General features: G+C 31.3%; 2 protein-coding genes across 6 annotated transcripts; both read right to left on the bottom strand.

Moving 5' to 3' along the window:
- Positions 1 to 399: 399 nt before the first annotated feature.
- On the bottom strand, positions 400 to 10,628 carry LOC127262540 (eukaryotic translation initiation factor 3 subunit B-like). 2 transcript variants are annotated; one of them, XM_051291265.1, is made up of 11 exons: positions 10,492 to 10,628; positions 3,533 to 3,770; positions 3,065 to 3,211; positions 2,773 to 2,901; positions 2,520 to 2,648; positions 2,368 to 2,451; positions 2,159 to 2,283; positions 1,825 to 2,023; positions 1,202 to 1,734; positions 990 to 1,098; positions 400 to 877 (listed from the first exon to the last, which is right to left on the bottom strand). In XM_051291265.1, exons 1-11 carry the CDS (start codon positions 10,611 to 10,613, stop codon positions 542 to 544), a joined length of 2,151 nt encoding a protein of 716 aa, XP_051147222.1. In that variant the 5' UTR covers positions 10,614 to 10,628; the 3' UTR covers positions 400 to 541. The 2 variants fall into 2 exon arrangements, with proteins under 2 accessions (XP_051147222.1, XP_051147221.1); XM_051291264.1 differs by lacking the exon at positions 10,492 to 10,628 and adding an exon at positions 3,862 to 4,085.
- Positions 5,059 to 7,991, bottom strand: LOC127262542 (serine/threonine-protein phosphatase PP1). 4 transcript variants are annotated; one of them, XM_051291270.1, is made up of 5 exons: positions 7,575 to 7,991; positions 6,582 to 7,177; positions 6,233 to 6,412; positions 6,041 to 6,112; positions 5,059 to 5,734 (listed from the first exon to the last, which is right to left on the bottom strand). In XM_051291270.1, the coding sequence occupies exons 1-4, from the start codon at positions 7,762 to 7,764 to the stop codon at positions 6,089 to 6,091; spliced, it is 990 nt and encodes a 329-aa protein (XP_051147227.1). In that variant the 5' UTR covers positions 7,765 to 7,991; the 3' UTR covers positions 5,059 to 5,734; positions 6,041 to 6,088. The 4 variants fall into 4 exon arrangements, with proteins under 4 accessions (XP_051147227.1, XP_051147225.1, XP_051147224.1 ...); XM_051291268.1 differs by having other exon boundaries at positions 5,061 to 5,720; XM_051291267.1 differs by lacking the exon at positions 5,059 to 5,734 and having other exon boundaries at positions 5,881 to 6,112.
- Positions 10,629 to 18,455: the final 7,827 nt, after the last annotated feature.

The following is an 18,455-nucleotide window of genomic DNA, read 5'->3' as shown; positions in this document are numbered from 1 at the left end:
TCTAGTTGTTCCGGATACGGGCCGTCCACATTCCACCCGACCCTCTTAAATCTTGAGACTATAAGGGTGTGTTTGCATATTCGATTTTAAATACATTATTTATTGCATTTTTTTTTCCAAAACATCAAATCAAACACTTACTTTTTATTTTTTATATTATACTAAAAATCAATTTACACACATAGGATTATCCAGCTATTCAAATTCAAAATTTTTATAATTCAAATCCCAAATCAAAATCCAAACTGAACAAACAAAACCTAAATAAATCCAGAGACCTTGAATGTATAGCAAATTTCCATAAATTAATAGATAACCTAAAATAGCAAAGGTTCAGAGTCCCAATAACTACTGAATAAATTGTAATGAAAAGCAACAACAAATTGGCAAACTGCCCAATTAAGCCCAAAACGGGAAGCATATCATATCATATCATACTAAAAGTACAAAATATGATGATTAGGTAGTACAAATACAATACAATTAGACAAAACTAATCTTCCTTTTAAGTTTAAAGCATCATACAGACAGACAGAAATCATCAGTCGAAGGAAATTACCTCTTCAGAGACATCCAATACTTCCTCTATTTCCACTTCTTTAGCCTCATACTCTTCTTCTTCGTCGTCGCTGGCTTCTCCGTCGCGCAGCTTCTGCCTCTCCAGTTTCTCTTCTTCGTGCAGCCGTTTCCATTCGCTCAGCCACCTATCCCACTCTTCCTTCAGCATTCTCCTCTTCTCGCGATCCTGCTCGCTTAGCTGCAGAGACACATCCTGGTCCTCTGCCTCGTATTTCTTGCTGTATTTCTTGAGGTTTTTGGCAATCTCTTCTTCTTTCTCGGGGGTCAAGAAGGATGGGGGCCTTGGCCGCCACAAGAACTGCAGTGAAGCAACCATAATGTATGTCACGGACAAGAATATCAATGTAAAATATAGTCAGCCATCACTCAATAGAACAGAGTCGATTGCTCAGAAGAATCAAATGTCTTACTTGGAAGAAATGATCCTTGAGTATCCTGTAAAGCTGTTTTCCATTGAATGACCAGACACAGAATCCATTTTCCATCTCATGCACGGACGTAACTGCAGTCACAACGTACCTATACAGACAAAAATACCATGTCAAAGATGAGAAAATCCACTGCATATGACAGCAAGAATGTTATTCCAAAACCATAAGAATCTTAGTGTTATGGGTGATACCTTCCAGTTGGATCCCACTCAACATCTGTCGCCATGAAATGTTCGGTTTGTGCCATGGTCTCAAGCTCATCAACATTATAGAATTCTAACTGCCCATTAAAACCTTTTAACCCAGCCAGTATAATAAAGCGGCCACCTGGTGACCAGAAAAGAGCATTTGCCTGCTTTCCCTTGAGAGTAGCGAGCTTTGAAACCCGACCAGTATGGGTTCCACTGCGCATTGAGTAGAAGCTCACATCAGGCTTTGGGTTATCACCATGGATCACTGCAAATCTGTGACCTTTGGGCTCCCAAGCGAATGCAATGATCTTATCATTCTTATTTTCAAGTTCCAGAACCTCAATAGGTATGTCCCGTTCTTTGATTCTGAAAAGCTCAAAGCCAGTATAAGTGCTCTTCTTGGTTTTTGTATAACGATCTACTTTAACAGCCAGGTAATCCCCATTGCTTTGCCAATACATCTTACAATCACTAACACTGAAGAGATTCTTTTGTCTCAACTCTTTTTTGCTCGGTATTTGCACAAGACTCACCTGGTAATAACATCAAGAAAGGTAAGGGGAATAATTAATTTCCATTTTAGCATAAGCATCAAGTAGTTAAGCAGGAATTTGTGAGTTCACCCTAGCAGGTTGATTTCCTCCACCGAGTTCAGGAGCATACAGTGCTAGAATGGGATCAGTAGGTGACCAACTGAAGTCCACAACGTTTTCAACCTTGATGGACTTCTTATCAATAAGGGTAAATGTTTCAGTTTCATAAACAGAAACAGTATTTTTCCCTATTCGAGCAAAGTACTTGTCTTCTCTTCCACCTCCCCACCTGTAAAAAGAACACATGTGATACATTAGAAACAGCCCTGATCTAACACCAAAGAATGTGCCAGTGGGTTGTCAATCGTCTCACATATAAACAAGTGGGGATAGGAACAATATCAAACTGATTTTTACTAATCACCTGAAAACAGGCCAAGACACTCCACTAACACCACCAGTTCCTCCAATAGCAAAGTCATCAGCACTCCCCTTGAAATCTCGCATAACTTTTCCAGTTCTCACATCAAAAATGTTGATCACAACCCTCTGTGAAGAGCGAAGACACTCTATTTTATGACATGATCAAAGTAGGGGTGTGCAGCATTTCAAGAACTAATCAAGAATATTTACATGTGTATCACGAGGGTTGCTGGGTTCATGGCTGCTGTAAGTCACCAGATATGTCTCTCCAGGAGAGAAATCAATCAATTTCACCTGCAAACCAAACCATTAATACTCAAGGCCATAAAATAGATAAAGTCCTAACCCTAAACTCTAATGACCTGAGGATGAGCACATCGCATCAGACGGTTGAAAGTGGTCGCTCCACCCCAGACGGCGGCACCCTGCCTATGCACTGTAGCCAAGTACGTTCCTAATGGTGACCACTGCACAAAACTCTCTGTCCAGGACTGCAACAGGCATAAAGAAAGCACAAGGGCGTATCTAGCATCATTTTGAGTCAATTTACATGGCAACGAACAATGCTTATACAAACAGTCCTTTAAAATGCGCACACAGCACAGAACCACTTACAGATCTTTTATAAACAAGCTCAGGCTTAGCATGCCTTGCATCATTCCACATAACCTCAGTGTCTGAACCTGCACGAATCACAAACTGATCCCTCGCTTTTTCATCAGTGAGCCACTTTTGCAGATTTTCCTGTATAGCCAAGCCATTAGTAAAAAGGAAAAAAAAAGTGAGATCAAATCAATAAATTTTCTGGAAAGAGAGACAGAAATCTCTCCCACCGATTAGGATGCCATATAGTCGGACATGTGCTTGTTAACGAGCAAATGAGAAAAAGGAGAGGAAGATAACTAACCCCTGGAGCGTAAGGCTTGGTTTCTGGAGGTGCCCACTCCTCTGGGACTCTCATGAACTTATCAATGTCATCAAACATATTAACAGAAAAATTGTGCTTTCGATCCAGTTTGTACCCATGAGTCTTTTCTTTAGCCAATTCAGCTTCCTATGCAGAATCCAAAAGTGGAAGTAGCATTAAATAACCATCCTATAGGGTTGCTGCTGCAGCAGCCGCTAGTACAATAATAACAATCATCATCAATAAAGAGACCAAATGCTTTCAAACTTCAGACCACTAAAAGAACATCTAAACGAGATTCCAATTAAACAGGGATCTCGTGTTGATACAACACTCAGATCAGTAAGAATTACATCAGAGAAATCAAAACCTAGAGATTGGTAGAAGGTAGAGAGCAATGTGCAGTAAATCTTCCAGTGTAAGAAACCAGCAGTTAAGGAACTTGAAGACAATTAACCATGTTGTCACCTGAGGGGTGTTGTATTCGATGAAGCAATAGCCTAGTGTTTCCCCAGTGTCGGGTGCGACGGGCATCCAGAGACCATTCTCCTTGATTACACCCATCTGACTGTAGATTTTCCTGATTACTCCGTCCAGTTTCTCGAACTTATCTTTTGTCACCACTGGCAAATTGTCCACCACAATTATATTTCCAAAACCCTCCTCGAACTCCAGTGGCTCCCCCTCCTTCAAATCCTCGTCATCGCTGTACGTAAATTATCAACAGAGATGAAAAAACAAGCAATAGGTCTAACATCAAACATGTGGAAATCTAATCGTCGATGTCGATGGGTTACCTAATTATGCCAAAATCTTCGCCTGGAGGGAGACGAATTGAATCGAGATCAATAGATGCTACATCAACATCCAAACGCGAAGCAAAGTCCCGTATGTCCTCCATTGTCATCGTGAGCGCCATGGCTGGCGGCTATCGCTGCACTGCCAAGGAACACGAACGAGGGAGGGGAGGAGCAGTGCTGGCTTATGCGATATTGAGAAAATACGGAGATATGAGAACGATGGTTGAGATTGTAAATTGAGAAAACTAAATCTAAGCCTAGGGTTTCGAGGAAAGGATCAAGTGGGCTGGGCCCGTTGGGCTGCTGTATTAGTTATATATATATATATATCTTACTAATATATTATCAATTGTGTGTTTGTTTGGAAATTTTCCTCAAATGCATTATTTATCCAATTGTTTTTTTCAAAAATATAAAATCTATTTTTTATTTTTTATATTATACTGAAAATCAATTTTACATTCAAAATATCACATCAACACGTATTTATATCACAACCTACAGTCGATATGCGATTCTTTGGCATTAGTTTGAAAATTTTAGTTTGACTTTGGTTTGGATTTTAATTTTTTTTTGTAATTTTGAAAAATTAAGTTTTTTATGTATATTGATTAGATAGATAAAATTTGTTTTGTTTAAGTTTGAGAATTTTGACATGTATAATTAGATGGATAAAATAATAACGAAATAAAATATATATTAAATTAAGTTATGAAATTAAAAATAATATAATTTGAGTAGCAATTTGTATTAATTATAAATAAATATGTACATTCAATATTCAACTTCACATGATAAATTTCTTTTTTTTTTTAATAAACAAAAAATCACACTAAACAAACATTAATTCCGACCAAATAAGATTATAAAAAATAATATTTTATATTAAATATTAATTTTTTATAAAATGATAAGAATATATATATTATACAGTTTCACATTGCAGGTATAGATTACCATAATGTAATATGAAAATTTATGATAAATATAATTAGTTGATAATTAAAAATATATTAATAAAAATAATTTTTTTATAATATAAATAATTATAAATTAAAATTAAAATAACTAATTAATTTAATTAAAATTAAAAAAAATTAAATTAAAAGTTTTAACATGAGATTAAATGTGCAATCATCTTCCAAAGTGACATTAAATGTGAAATGAACAATATGGACACAGCTCCTGGGAGTAGAAAGTATATATTTGAAATTGTGTTGGCAAAAAAAAAAATAAATTGTTGAAGAAACAAACCCATTATTTTAGAGATTTGATTCAGATTTCTTACCTGCAACCATAGTTATGTTTTAGGAGGCAGGGATTGTTTGTTTGAGAGATTTTCTCAAGATTCTACTATACATCAAATTTTTCCTTCCAAAAATACAAAATCAAATACCTATTTTTTATTTTTTATATTATACTAAAAATTAATTTTACACCTATTTATATCACTATCATACAATTATTCTAATTCAAAATTTTTACTAACTCAAAATCTTAACCCTCAAACAAACACACCCTTAAACTTTGCATGTATTATCTACAACATAGAATATATGCCATCTTTTGACATGATCAAATCAGCTTCCTATTTTTGAAATATACTTCCTCTGTCGTTCAAATTTATGCTTACTTTTCTTTTTGGTTTGTGGTCGAAAATATTCTCATTTCTTTTTTAAGTAAAAAATCATTCAAATTAATAATTATTATTCACTTTTATTTAAACTCATGCCCGGTCAAACGAGCAAAAAAGGGATTATATTATTAAACAAAATATACCTGAAGCATCATGGCAAGTTGTACACAGAAACCCTTTTGATCTTCTTCTTCTTCTTCTTCCCCAAAGCATTGATTTCCTGCAGAGACATGACTTTACAGCAAAAATAAAAATAAAAATAAATAGCTAGTAATAAATAATTGTGCAGTATAGGCAGGCAGCCATTCACTAGAAATGAAAAATGACAACAACTAACTTCCCTAAATCAGAATGAGAATCTACAAAGATCCATCCATCCATCATCAAAGATCAGATCAGATCAAATCAAATGCTTTCCTTGTACAGAATACATAATGTATTGTTCTGCTAACTTAACTTAGCTTAGCTTTCCATATAATATTCATCCAATCCAATGTACAGATTAAATTAAATTAAATTACAACCACCTTTCCTTTTTACCTATCAACACATCTTTCCATTTCTCCGATATGGCATGTATCTCAGTCATCAGGCACCTCCCAGTTTCGGTGGCTGTCGTTGACGTATAAATAATTAGTCGTCGAGCATTCGAATTTGTGCATGTAAACAACCAACAATTCAGGACTCATATTATTAACATTAGTTAGATTGATAGATATATGCATATAGTACCTTCTTCAGAATAACCTTTGAACTGCTTGCAATAGGCTTTAGGATCTCGAAAGAACACACTAGCGATTCATCCACGCTCAAAAGAGCGCCAACGTTGTCAAACTCTCCTCCGTAGTTTGGAGCTGAAAATATCGTGACGAGCCTTCTCTTTGCAAAGAACTCATACCCGTCCTCTACCACCTGAAAAATGCAGCACATGTTCGTGACAAGATGAAGATAAAGCTCGTCCAAGATCATCATCGTAACAAAACAAGAATGCATATTTAAATCCAAGCCATCTTCTAGGAATAGTGAAAGAAAATTTTGATTTTCCATCTGCTCATGCAGAAGAACACGATAAATTGCGCACCTGATGACCCCGGCAAATGAGGTCCAGTTCATTTTTGTCCAAGAATTCAGCAACTGCATCGGGCCCAAAAACGCATGAAACTCCTCTATCACTATCGGACCAACCCCGTACCCGAGGATCAGGATCGGACCAAAGCAGATCACAGAGGAGACCACTATCTGGAACGTCGGTGGGCCTTGGAATCTCCTTTATCTGATCCAAAGTTTTTAACTCCGGGGAAAGCCCTCCATGCATGCAGAGAATCTTTTCGTCGATCAGCGCAGAGACAGGCAAGCAATTGAAGCAGTCGGTAAATATCTTCCAGAGTCGAACATTGAATCTCCTCTTACACTCGTCGTAAAATCCATAAATACGGTTGATTTTGGCATCTTCGTGATTCCCACGCAGAAGATAAATCTTATCCGGATACCTTATCTTGTAAGCCAATAGCAAGCATATCGTTTCCAAACTCTGCCTTCCTCTATCTACATAATCTCCGAGAAATAGGTAACTTGTCGATGGAGGACACCCACCGTACTCGAACAGCCTCAACAAGTCTTGGTACTGCCCGTGTATGTCGCCTGTAGGAGACATTGTAGCTCTGATATGAGTATCTCCTTAAAAAAAAAAATCGTTACCGAATTCGAATGCACGAAGTTCTGTTTAACACAAAATTGCTGTATGAATGAATACAAATAGAATGATCATCGTAGCCACAAATCCAAATCCAATCACACGTAGAGATACCTATAGTGAGTGAATCAAAATGCACAATTAACTCTTCTGTTCAATTGAAGAACAACTGGAAAACCTAAATCGTAATGAATCAATCAATCAATCAATCAATCTACAAAACTAGGTCAATCAATCAACTATGACTTCCTCTATCAAAGAAGAATCCGAATTAGAAAATGCATTTGCTCAAGCATATAAGCCCTACTTTTCCTGAACAACCATAAAACATTCATTCGTGAGCGTAAAAGGCTTGAAGAGTTATGAACATAACCGACATACCGCAGATCCTTATGGGAGGGCGGAGCTGAAGGAGAGCTGGCTCGGAGAGGAAGATTTGGCGGGCGTTGACGCAGAGCTGGCGGATCTCGGTCTCGGAGAGCTGCACCTGCTTCCCTCCTTTGCCGTCCAAGAGGCGGCGGATGATGTCGTCCAGCACACCCTTGTCCATCATCCCCTCAATTGACATCATCCTTGAACTGATAATTCTGAGCGAGAGAGTTCAATACAAACAACGATCCAGAACAGAGAATGACATGGAAACAGTCGGATATATCCGCGGATTAAATAATAATTAAGAACAAATCAACACATGAGAATCCAGGATGAGATAGCTCTGCTCTACTCTGCTCTTCACTTGCTACTAATTCCTTCCTTTTCGTGTGTCTGTCTGTGGTATTTTTTTGGATATAATTTTTTAGCTTTGTCATGTTTTGGAAGACACCTTATTTCATTATTTATTATTTATCATTATTATTATTATTATTTGTCATAGTGCTGATGACGACGACTTTCTTCACTTTTTTTTTTTAAATAAAAATAAATTAAATACTCTTTATATCTCAGATTGATATTTTTTATTACCGATAAATTATATAAAATAATAATATTTAATTAGTTAATAATAATAAATTTAATATTATTTTTATTTTTTATGTAATTAATTATATTGATAATTTTAAAATAAATATAGTATATATAATTAAAAAATAAAATATATATTTAATATATTAAAAATTATATTGCAAAAAAATATTATATTAATATTATTTTGTAAAGAATAAAATTTTATAATACAAATAACTAACAAATATATTTATTCGTAATTAATATAAATTAATTTTATAAAAGAGATGAATTATATGTATAGATAAAATTATTTGATTTTTTAAGAGAGACATAAAAATAGAAATAAAAATACAGTTAAATTGATTTATTTTTATTACATATATATACTTAATTTGATAAATTTTATTTAAAATAAAAATATATCAATTGTTACTAGATATAAAAGAAATTTCAATTAAGATGAAACATAGAGAATAATATTTTTTTTAAAAAAAAATTAATATATTTTAAAATTATTATATTTTTATATTTGTATAATTTTTATTTTATTTTTTTTTTGGTAATTATGATTTTAAAAATTATTTTAAATAAAAAGTGAAAAATTTATTAAAAGTAAACATTCTAACGCTAATAAATTATTAAAAGAAATGTGATAGAAAGAGGATATCATAATAAAATAATAATATTAGAATGTAGGGGCAGTGCATGTGGGCAAATGGACACAGTTTGAAAGGTTCTAAAGAGCAGGGGCAAAATGGTAAATTAAGTGCATTAACTGAAATAAGCGTGGAGGCGCACGATTGAATGAACGCAAAATCACAAATGCGTCTTTCTTTATTTGCCAAAACCGCGTTGACTGTCTGCTTTGACTTATTCACACCCTTCTGTCTAGTTGTTCCGGGGACGGCCCGTCCAGACCCGACCCGACCCGATTAAAATTTGAGACTAAAAATAAATCCAAGGGCTTGAATGTATAGCAAATTTCCTTGGTTGATAACCTAAAATAGCAAAGGTTTAGAGCCCCACTAACTATTTGCATAAATTTCAATGAAAAGCAAACTGTCCAAATTCAGCCCAAAACTGGGAAGCATATCATATCATATCATATTACAAGTACAAAATATGATGATCAAGTAGTACAAATACAATAGAATTAGACAAAACTAATCTTACTTAAGTTTAAAGCATCGTACAGACAGACATAAATCATCAGTAGAAGGAAATTACTTCTTTATAGACATCTAATACTTCCTCTATTTCCACTTCTTTAGCCTCATACTCTTCTTCTTCTTTGTCGCTGGCTTCCCCGTCTCGTATTATAGGTACATAAACTATCCCGGGGTATTTTGATATTTAATGCAGTATGTAACAATATGTTCTGGGTACGAGCATTGACAATCAAGGTATTATTGTTGGCTATTTAGGTATTATTTATATAGTAGCGGGTATCTTTGAATGTGGTCGACTTCACTTAATCACATGACAGATGAGACAATTAATGAACTCGGTGAAAATACTTCTTATATTAGTATTTATTTACTTCATTGGTGGTTGAGAGAAATAACAACGATTGAGAGAGCATAAACCTTTGCAGTACATGTATATATTTTTCTTTTTTAGGTGCACCACTAATGTACTCAAGTATCCATAAATGCACTTTTGTTCATTCCAAACATTACTTCAACAACTGCAAGGTCTTGTAATGAATTATTTAATTCTAATTTAAGAGAAGTATGCATAATGTTTTTGGTTCATTGTTGTCTTTGTACAATGATAACATTCATAACTAATGTGTAACATGTATATGAGCATATATGTATTTTGAAGGTATTTTGATCTAGTTAGACGGGTACATCAATCTCATGTGGAGGTACATTATGTGCATTATTGCAATTCTAACTATGTGAAAAATTAATCATGCAACCATTCACAACACAATTGATTAAATTACTCCAAAGATTAACTTTCACCAAATTCAACCCACAATTCAATCCCTTAATCAATCTTAATACAATCATATCAATTGGAGACCAATCGAACCGATTCAACCAAAAATTCAATGTGAAATTAACATATTACCCAAACCAAACACAAATAACGTAACCCAAATCAATCCCAAATTCATTACAGACGTTAACTTACCTTGCGCTGCTAATCAAAATCTATGGTTCCGATGACGGACCATTCAGTATTATGGCCGCAATTTTACTGTGGTAGTTTTTCATATTATCAAACTCGCTACCAATACCACCAATGGGATGAACTGCCGGATTCGCGTGGACATAACTTTCGGCGAACAAGCAATAGTACTAACATCAAACATGCTGGAAATCTAATCGTAGATGGTTACCTAATTATGCCAAAATCTTCGCCTAGAGGGAAACAAATTGAATCGAGATCAATAGATGCTACGTCAACATCCAAACGCGAAGCAAAGTCCCGTGTGTCCTCCATTGTCATAGTGAGCGCCATGGCTGGTGGTTATCAAGTATCGACAAAAGGGGAACGAGCAGTTGTGCCGCCTTTTGCGATATTAGGGTTTCAGGGAAATGATCTGCTGGGATGAACGGGGACTGCTATATTAATTACTCTAAAATTTACACAAATTAATCAAATACTGCCAGAATAGACGTATGGTCTACGTAGATGACTACATAAGAAAACATAGTATATGTTGATACATTATATCCTAGTATGTCTAGTATGTACAGTACTCTACTAATTTGTATATCTAATACTTATAAATAAAAGACTCCGTACAGAGGCTACCCAAATTATCAAATATGCCGTTTACTTTTATCATATTTTTGTTTCTATTCATTCTCTTAAAAAAAAAACTTCTTTCACAGTTAAACTCAATCTTCTCGTTCTCGTTGCATCCGACTTTTCTATCCATTCCTTTGCCGCTTCCAATTGCAACTGTTGTCGCCAATTCCTATTTTTTTCTTCTCGCACGGACTCGTCGGTGAAGGTTTCTTTGTAGTCAAATCCGTTAATGACGTGTATTCAAGTTCAGGAGGAATCATTTCTGAGTATCCTTATAATGAAATAATTGTTTCAATGTTTACAATTTTCGTTTAATTTTTGTTGTCAAGGATTTATGCAAACTTTGGCTTTCATGGAAGTATACATGGCGCCACAGGTAAGATTTGAGGGCCGGATGGATTTAGGTTACGTGGATGTGGTTAAGGTTTGATTTTTTGGTTTTTGATTTGTTTTGCAAGAAATTGTTTTGAGTGGTATACTAATTCCGTTGATGCAATGAAGTGGAAGGACAAATTTGTTGATTTCTCGTAGAAAATAGATGTTCTTTTACATCTTTAACATTTCACTACATTTTGGTAAATATACTTTCTCGTCCACCTCTAAGGGTTGCATTTATCTTTTGTTTCATTGTGACACCCCCCCCGGGTTATAAGCCATGTGAAGCCGAGCATGTCAGCATTACAGGCTGGCCCCCCAGGCCAACACAAGTCCTTCCAACGCGCTTATATCCTCACTCATGCACACTCTGGGAAACTTTCAAGTGAGTCACTCATCCTCAAATTACTCTAGGGCAAGCACGCTTAACTTTAGAGTTCTTTCGGTAGGGCTTCCGAAAAGGAATGTGCACATTGTTTTTTGGGAGCCCTATTGAAAGAACTTTAGAGTTAAGCGTGTTTGTTTTAGAGTAATTTGAGGATGGTGATCCATTGGACTCATGTTGACCTGTGGGGCTAATCTACAATCCCGACATGCCCGGCTTCGCATGGCTTCCGGGCTGGAGTGTCACAGTTGGTATCAGAGCCGACTTGCGACAGCCTATAGTCGTTGACTAGACTAGGGACGGGTCTAGTAGTTGATGATCCTTGGGGTGCAACGTGAACGTTGCATTCATAAGTGGGGGTTGATGTAATACCTCCGGAGTTGGGCCGGTGCTAGGCCAACTCCCGAGTATGGATGAGCCGGTGCTAGACCATCTGAGAGTGAATATAACTTAAATAAATTGAATAGATTCTTTATTTTGAGAATATGACATTCATTTTCGAAAGTTCTACTGAAAAAACTATAGAGTTAAGCGTGTTTGCTTTAGAGTAATTTGAGAATGGGTGACCCATTGGGAAATCTATTTTTATTTTTTTTTTGTACAAATGTGTTTTTATTAGTATTATAAGACACTAATGAAAGTTTTTTTTTTGTAATTTTTTCTTAATTTGTACTACGTTTTGATATAATAATTAATATTCAAATATTAACATGCAAAAAATAAATAAGACCTTTAAAGCCGGACGGAGGTAATATATATTATGGTATATCAAATCAATAATTAAACATATTTTATAATAATGAAATATGATAGAGTTTACTCTTTTCAAGAATCAAACAACAATGGCAGTTATAGCCAACAAGTTGACGTGCCTCTCCAGAACATGGCAGACATTTTTCAAAAACTTTATAGTTTGTTGTAAAGATGTCATTACATATGCGAATAACTTAATCTTCCCCCTCCCACCCTCTCCATCCCTCCCCCGGGACACCTATATTATGGTTCATGAGATTAAAAAAAAAAAAAAACAAACAAAAAATAATAATAAAAAAAACAAATAACCTATTTTATATATCAATTTACCTTATTGCAAAAGATATTGATGCCAAATATTTTAGAGTTGATGACAATATATGTCTCACCGACAATGCTACAATTCACAACATTTTGAAAAACAAAACTTATTTCTCACATCTGAATATAGGAAAGACCAATATTGTTACTATCAGTGGTGCATCGAAAATTGAAGGCTTAGGGAAAACTATTGTATTTCTCCCTAATAGGACAAAATAACAATTGAAAATTCCATGTTCTCGAGCAAAGCTCGAAGGAATTTATCAAGCTTTAGTGATATTCGGAAAAATGAGTATCACATTGAAACATTGAATAAGGAAGAAAATGAGTATCTACTGATAACTCATACTCCATCCGTCTCATAACAAAGTATCCATTTTTTCATTTTAGTTCGTCCCATAACAAAGTATTCATTTCTTTTTTTAGTAATTGTACTATCTACCTAACATTACAAATACCCTTACAACTTATAATATATTACACAAATGTCATTACTTTTATATCACACATACTAATAAGGTAATTTGAGTCATTTCTACTTTATTCCTACTACATCTCAATATAATACTAATATTTTTAAAATTACGTGCAAAAAGCAAATGGATATCTAGTTATGGGACGAAAGAGAATTATAATGGCAAAAGAATTGTGAATATAAACTGTCATTATTGTCACCTTGTTTGTATTAATAAAAAAATCAGTGTCGTTGAAACATATTACCTAATAGACCAAATGGCTACTTGTGAATTTATAACTTGACACAATCGACTTAGGCATTATGTCAATGTAATGCTGAGACAAATTGTTGAAAATTCAAATTGTCACCCCTTGAAAAAGAAAAATGTTTTGAATCCGAATGAATTTGCTTGTGCTGCTTGTTCCCAATGGAAGTTAATAACCAGATCATCTTCTACACATGTTGAATTTGAATCCCCAACTTTTCTAGAAAGAATTCAGAGTGATATTTGTGGACTCATAGCTCTACCTTGTGAACCCCTCAACTATTTTATGGTACTAATTGATGTGTTAACGCAATGGTCACACGCATGCTTGTTATCCACTCACAATCTAGTTTTTGTTAGACTAGTTGCACAAATAATTAAATTGTGAGTATAATTTTCAAATCACCCGATAAAGAAAAATACGTTTAGATAATCTTGAAGAGTATTCATCATATACATTTAATGATTACTACATTTCAATTGCAATTATTGTGGAACATCTTGTTCCTTATGTACATATGCAAAATGGTCTGGTTGAGTCCCTTATCAAAATATTGCAATTACTTGTTAGACAATTGTTGATGAGGTTTAAACTTCCCGTATCAGCTTGGGTACATGTAATATTGCATGCAGCAACCCTCGTAAAAATAAGACCGAAAAGTTATCATTGTTATTCCCCTACACAATTGGTATCTGAAAAAGTACCAAATATATCTTACTTGCAAATTTTGGGTGTGTTGTTTATGTGACAATTATGTCACCCCAACGCACGAAAATGAAACCTAAAAAAATGTTGGGTATATATGTCGAGTATGAATCACTCTCGATTATGAAATATCTTAAACCAACAACGGGTTATTTATTTACTGTAAGGTTTGCAGATTGTCATTTTGATAAATTTAATTTTCTGACACTAAAATGAAGACAATAACCAACTGAAAAAAAAAAAAAAAGAAAACATCGTGGAAAATACTATTTAATGTTGATCCTCGTACAGAACATGATGAACTTTAAATTCAAAAAATTGTGCATTTGCATAAAATTACAAATCAATTGTCTGACGATTTAATGATGCTGCCAGAGTTACGAAATCTTATATTCCAACAGCAAATCATGATCTTCAGCAAAATGGTGAAATTGATGTGCAGCAAATTTGATCAGATAATAATTTGGCGGATATATTAACCAAGACATTACCGACTGCAACATTTGAAATTTTGGTAAAAAAAAATTAGAATGCGTCGATTAAGGGATCTAAAATAATGTTTAGATTAAGGGAATGAATCAATATAAGAATGTTGTACTTTTTTCTTTCATTAGTTATATATATTTATATATCTATTACTAATATATTATTAATTGTGTGTTTGATTGGAGATTTTCCCCCAAATGCACTATTCATCCAATTTTTTTTTTCAAAAACATCAAACCTATTTTTTATTTTTTATATTAGACTAAAAAATCAATTTTACATTCAAAACATCACATCAACACATATTTATATCACATCATACAATTATTCAAATTCAAAATTTTTACTATTTAAATCCTAAATCGAAATTCAAACCCCCAATCAAATACACCCGTAAAAAATAATAAAAACACAGTGGATAGGTTTCTTTGCCATTAGTTTGAAAATTTTAGTTTGACTTTGGTTTGGATTTTAATTTTTTTTGTGTAATTTAAAAAATTATGTTTGGATGTGTATTGATTAGATAGATAAAATATGTTTTGTTTAAGTTTGAGAGTTTTAACGTGTATCATTAGATAGATAAAATAATAACGATATAAAATATATATTAAATTAAGTTATGAAATTAAAAATAGTATAATTTGAGTATTAATTTGTATTAAATATAAATAGATATTTACATTCTATTAATTATATTATACTCCCTCCGTCCACAAGAAAAGTATACAATTACTTTTGGCGCGGTGTTTAAGAAATAATAGTATCTTAATTATAGTGGGTAGTTAAAAGTAGTGTAATGACATTTTTGCCCTTGTTTTTTGGTGTAAAAGTAATGATGTGATGTAAAGTAGGGGTATTTGTGGAAAAAAATAAGATATTTAATGAAATGTTTACTTTGTAATTTAACGTCCCAAAATAGAAATATGTATAGGGAGTATAAAATTTTATTTTTTACAATAACATATACGATATATGTTTTATTAAATTATAAAAATATTCATTGTGTTTATTAAAATTAAAAAGAAAAAAAAAAAAAAAGTCAAACATGACAAGACCTACTATATAGCTGCAGAAATTGTCGGTTGTAAGGAATTTGGTTTGGGGCTTGAAAAGATTTGGGTAACTTTGTTCCAATGAACACTAATATGTTTTATGTTATGACTCATTCATGCGTGTCATTTAATTGGATTATCAAGTCATCAAATGTAATGACTAGTAGTGTTATAAATTGGCTATAAATAGTTATGTAACAAAGGGTGCAATGAAAAAATTTATCTATCCTCTCTCTTCGTCACTCTCTCTCTATGTCTGTGTTTTTTTTTTTTTTTTGAGTTTGAAAAAATTAATTTGTTTTTAGTATTAAAATAATATTTGATATAATATTTTATGAGATGAAAAAATATAATTTTTTCAAAAAAATAGAGTTCAAATAGTAAAATTTGAAAAAATTTGATTAAATAAATATACCCTATATATTTTACAACTTATACATACATACATACATACACACTATACATATTTATTTATATATTCTTATATATTTATCTCATATAAATTGTTATATATTTTACTAGCGTTTAAATTCGTGCTATCTATAAATTATTATATTTAAATTTAATTGCTATATTATTATTTATTTGATTAGATAATTATTTAAAATAAATCAAAATATCTATATATAAATCTATTTAATTAAAAAAAATGTACAATAATTACATATTTATATTTTACTATTTTAATAGTTATATTTATTTATTTTTTTTATTTTTTTTTTATGTGTATCTATTTATATCTTTACTTATTAGAAGAAAATAGAAATCATTAATTACTATAAATGTTAAAAATAAAAACCAAATGATTTTTTAATTATAAATTTATTATTAGTAGCTGTGAATAAAAATTTGCAAAAAAATAATAATTGATCATATTAATTAAAAAAAAATATGTTAACATACATATTAAATTACCTATACTCAATATAAAGTAAAATTGAAAACTATTTTGTAAAATAAAAATAAAATGTTTATTTTTCAAGTTTTTATTTTAGACCACTATGATTTTTATCTAACTGAAAAAACAACTTATATAAAAAAAATGTAAAATTTCAATTTATATTCAATCTTATACAAAATTTAGATTATTTTATCGGATAGTATAATTTACATAATCTATCATATATTGTTTTTAATAAATAAATAAATATTTTGCATAAAATCACTTTAAATATAGTAATAAATTAATAAACTAATATACAATAGATATATAAAATCATAATTTCAAACTATCAATATTTATAACTACAAAAATTTATAATTAAAAATGTCAATCATAACTAGCTATTTATGAATTTAAAATAAATGAAAATTTTAAATTATATGTAAAAATATTTTTGTTTAGAAAAATTATGGAAAATAAAACCGTCCTATCAAATTAGCATTTAAAAATAACCATTTAAAATTTTTAAAATTGACTAAAACTATTTAAAATTATCCAAATATATAATTAAATATGTATTAGCATTTAAAAATAACCATTTAAAATTTTTTAAATTGACTAAAACTATTTAAAATTATCCAAATATATAAGTAAATATGTTATACATGATATATATGACCAGAAAATTTTATATAAAATTATAAATACAAATAAAAAATTAATATATTTCTTTATAAAAATTATATATTTCATTAATAAAATTTAATTTGTACTTTTAAACAAAATTAAAATAAATATATAAATATATATAAATAAAATAATTCCAAATATTTTAATTGATATATGTATTATCTTCCTAACAAATGTTAAAATTATCTAAAAACTATTTAAAAATTCTCCACAATATTCGTACAAATAATTTATAAAATATACTCAATGTATTTATAATTGAATTTATCTCCACAACAGTGCTCCATGAACAACTTTCAATGTCCATGTTGCAGTCTTTCTCCAACAACTACTCAAACGAATAACTTTGTGAATTCACAAAGTAATATTCTCCAATAACAATAGTAGTGAATTTAAGAATTTTATACTTTTATATAAAAATTAATAACAACGATATTAGAATGAGTGAAAAAAAAATGAAAAAAAAAATCAATTTTAAAAATAGATTGAAAAAAAAAAACCAACAAACATATATATATATATATAATTAAAGAAAAAATTCGAATATCCGCTAACCCACTAAAATTGTATATTCTCTAACATGTTTAAAATAATTATAAAAATTATACTAACAAATATATAATTAAAAAATTCAAGAAAAATTCCAAAAATCTGAGACTCCAGGAATCTCCACATCCACACCATTGTGCATTGTGCTATCATATATATAGGATAACATTTTATTTATTATGTAAAATTTTATTATATTAATATAAAGTCTGCAACAAATATTGTTTTTATCCAAAGGATGTTTGATTATAAATACAAATATAATTATATAAATTTTATAGAAATAAAAGAAATAAAAATATTAAATTTAATATAATAAATGAATGTTATCTTACTTTTTAAAAAATTATAAAATAAATATTTGATCATTGTTTATTTATTTATTTTATTAAAAAATATATTTAAATGATAGTATAATTTAGGTATGTATTTATAATTAAATATCAATTTTAAATAAAGAGGATATTTTGTGCAAATTTTAGATTAATACAAAAAAATTTGACGCAGCGGTAAACATCCTTACATTTCTTCAAACAAATTGATATACAAGGCACATTCATTATTTTTATATTATTTATATAATTTTTTATATTTAAAAAAAAAAATCCTTTCAAACAATTTTACAA

Source organism: Andrographis paniculata, unplaced genomic scaffold, assembly GCF_009805555.1.
Source record: "Andrographis paniculata isolate CXL003 unplaced genomic scaffold, ASM980555v1 Contig65END, whole genome shotgun sequence".
In the NCBI taxonomy this organism is placed as follows: Eukaryota; Viridiplantae; Streptophyta; class Magnoliopsida; order Lamiales; family Acanthaceae; genus Andrographis; species Andrographis paniculata.
This window is presented reverse-complemented; position numbering and strand designations above follow the sequence as displayed.

Excerpts from the sequence above, each read along its gene's own strand:
- LOC127262542 (XM_051291270.1), bottom strand. The coding sequence starts at position 7,764 with ATGATGTCAATTGAGGGGATGATGGACAAGGGTGTGCTGGACGACATC. Across the intron at positions 6,413-6,581 it reads TCATTTGCCGGGGTCATCAG|GTGGTAGAGGACGGGTATGA; the intron begins GTGCGCAATTTA and ends TGCATTTTTCAG. Across the intron at positions 6,113-6,232 it reads CAAAGGTTATTCTGAAGAAG|CCACCGAAACTGGGAGGTGC; the intron begins GTACTATATGCA and ends CGTCAACGACAG.
- LOC127262540 (XM_051291265.1), bottom strand. The coding sequence starts at position 10,613 with ATGGCGCTCACTATGACAATGGAGGACACACGGGACTTTGCTTCGCGT. Across the intron at positions 2,649-2,772 it reads AGCTTGTTTATAAAAGATCT|TCCTGGACAGAGAGTTTTGT; the intron begins GTAAGTGGTTCT and ends TGCCTGTTGCAG. Across the intron at positions 1,735-1,824 it reads GAGGAAATCAACCTGCTAGG|GTGAGTCTTGTGCAAATACC; the intron begins GTGAACTCACAA and ends TGTTATTACCAG.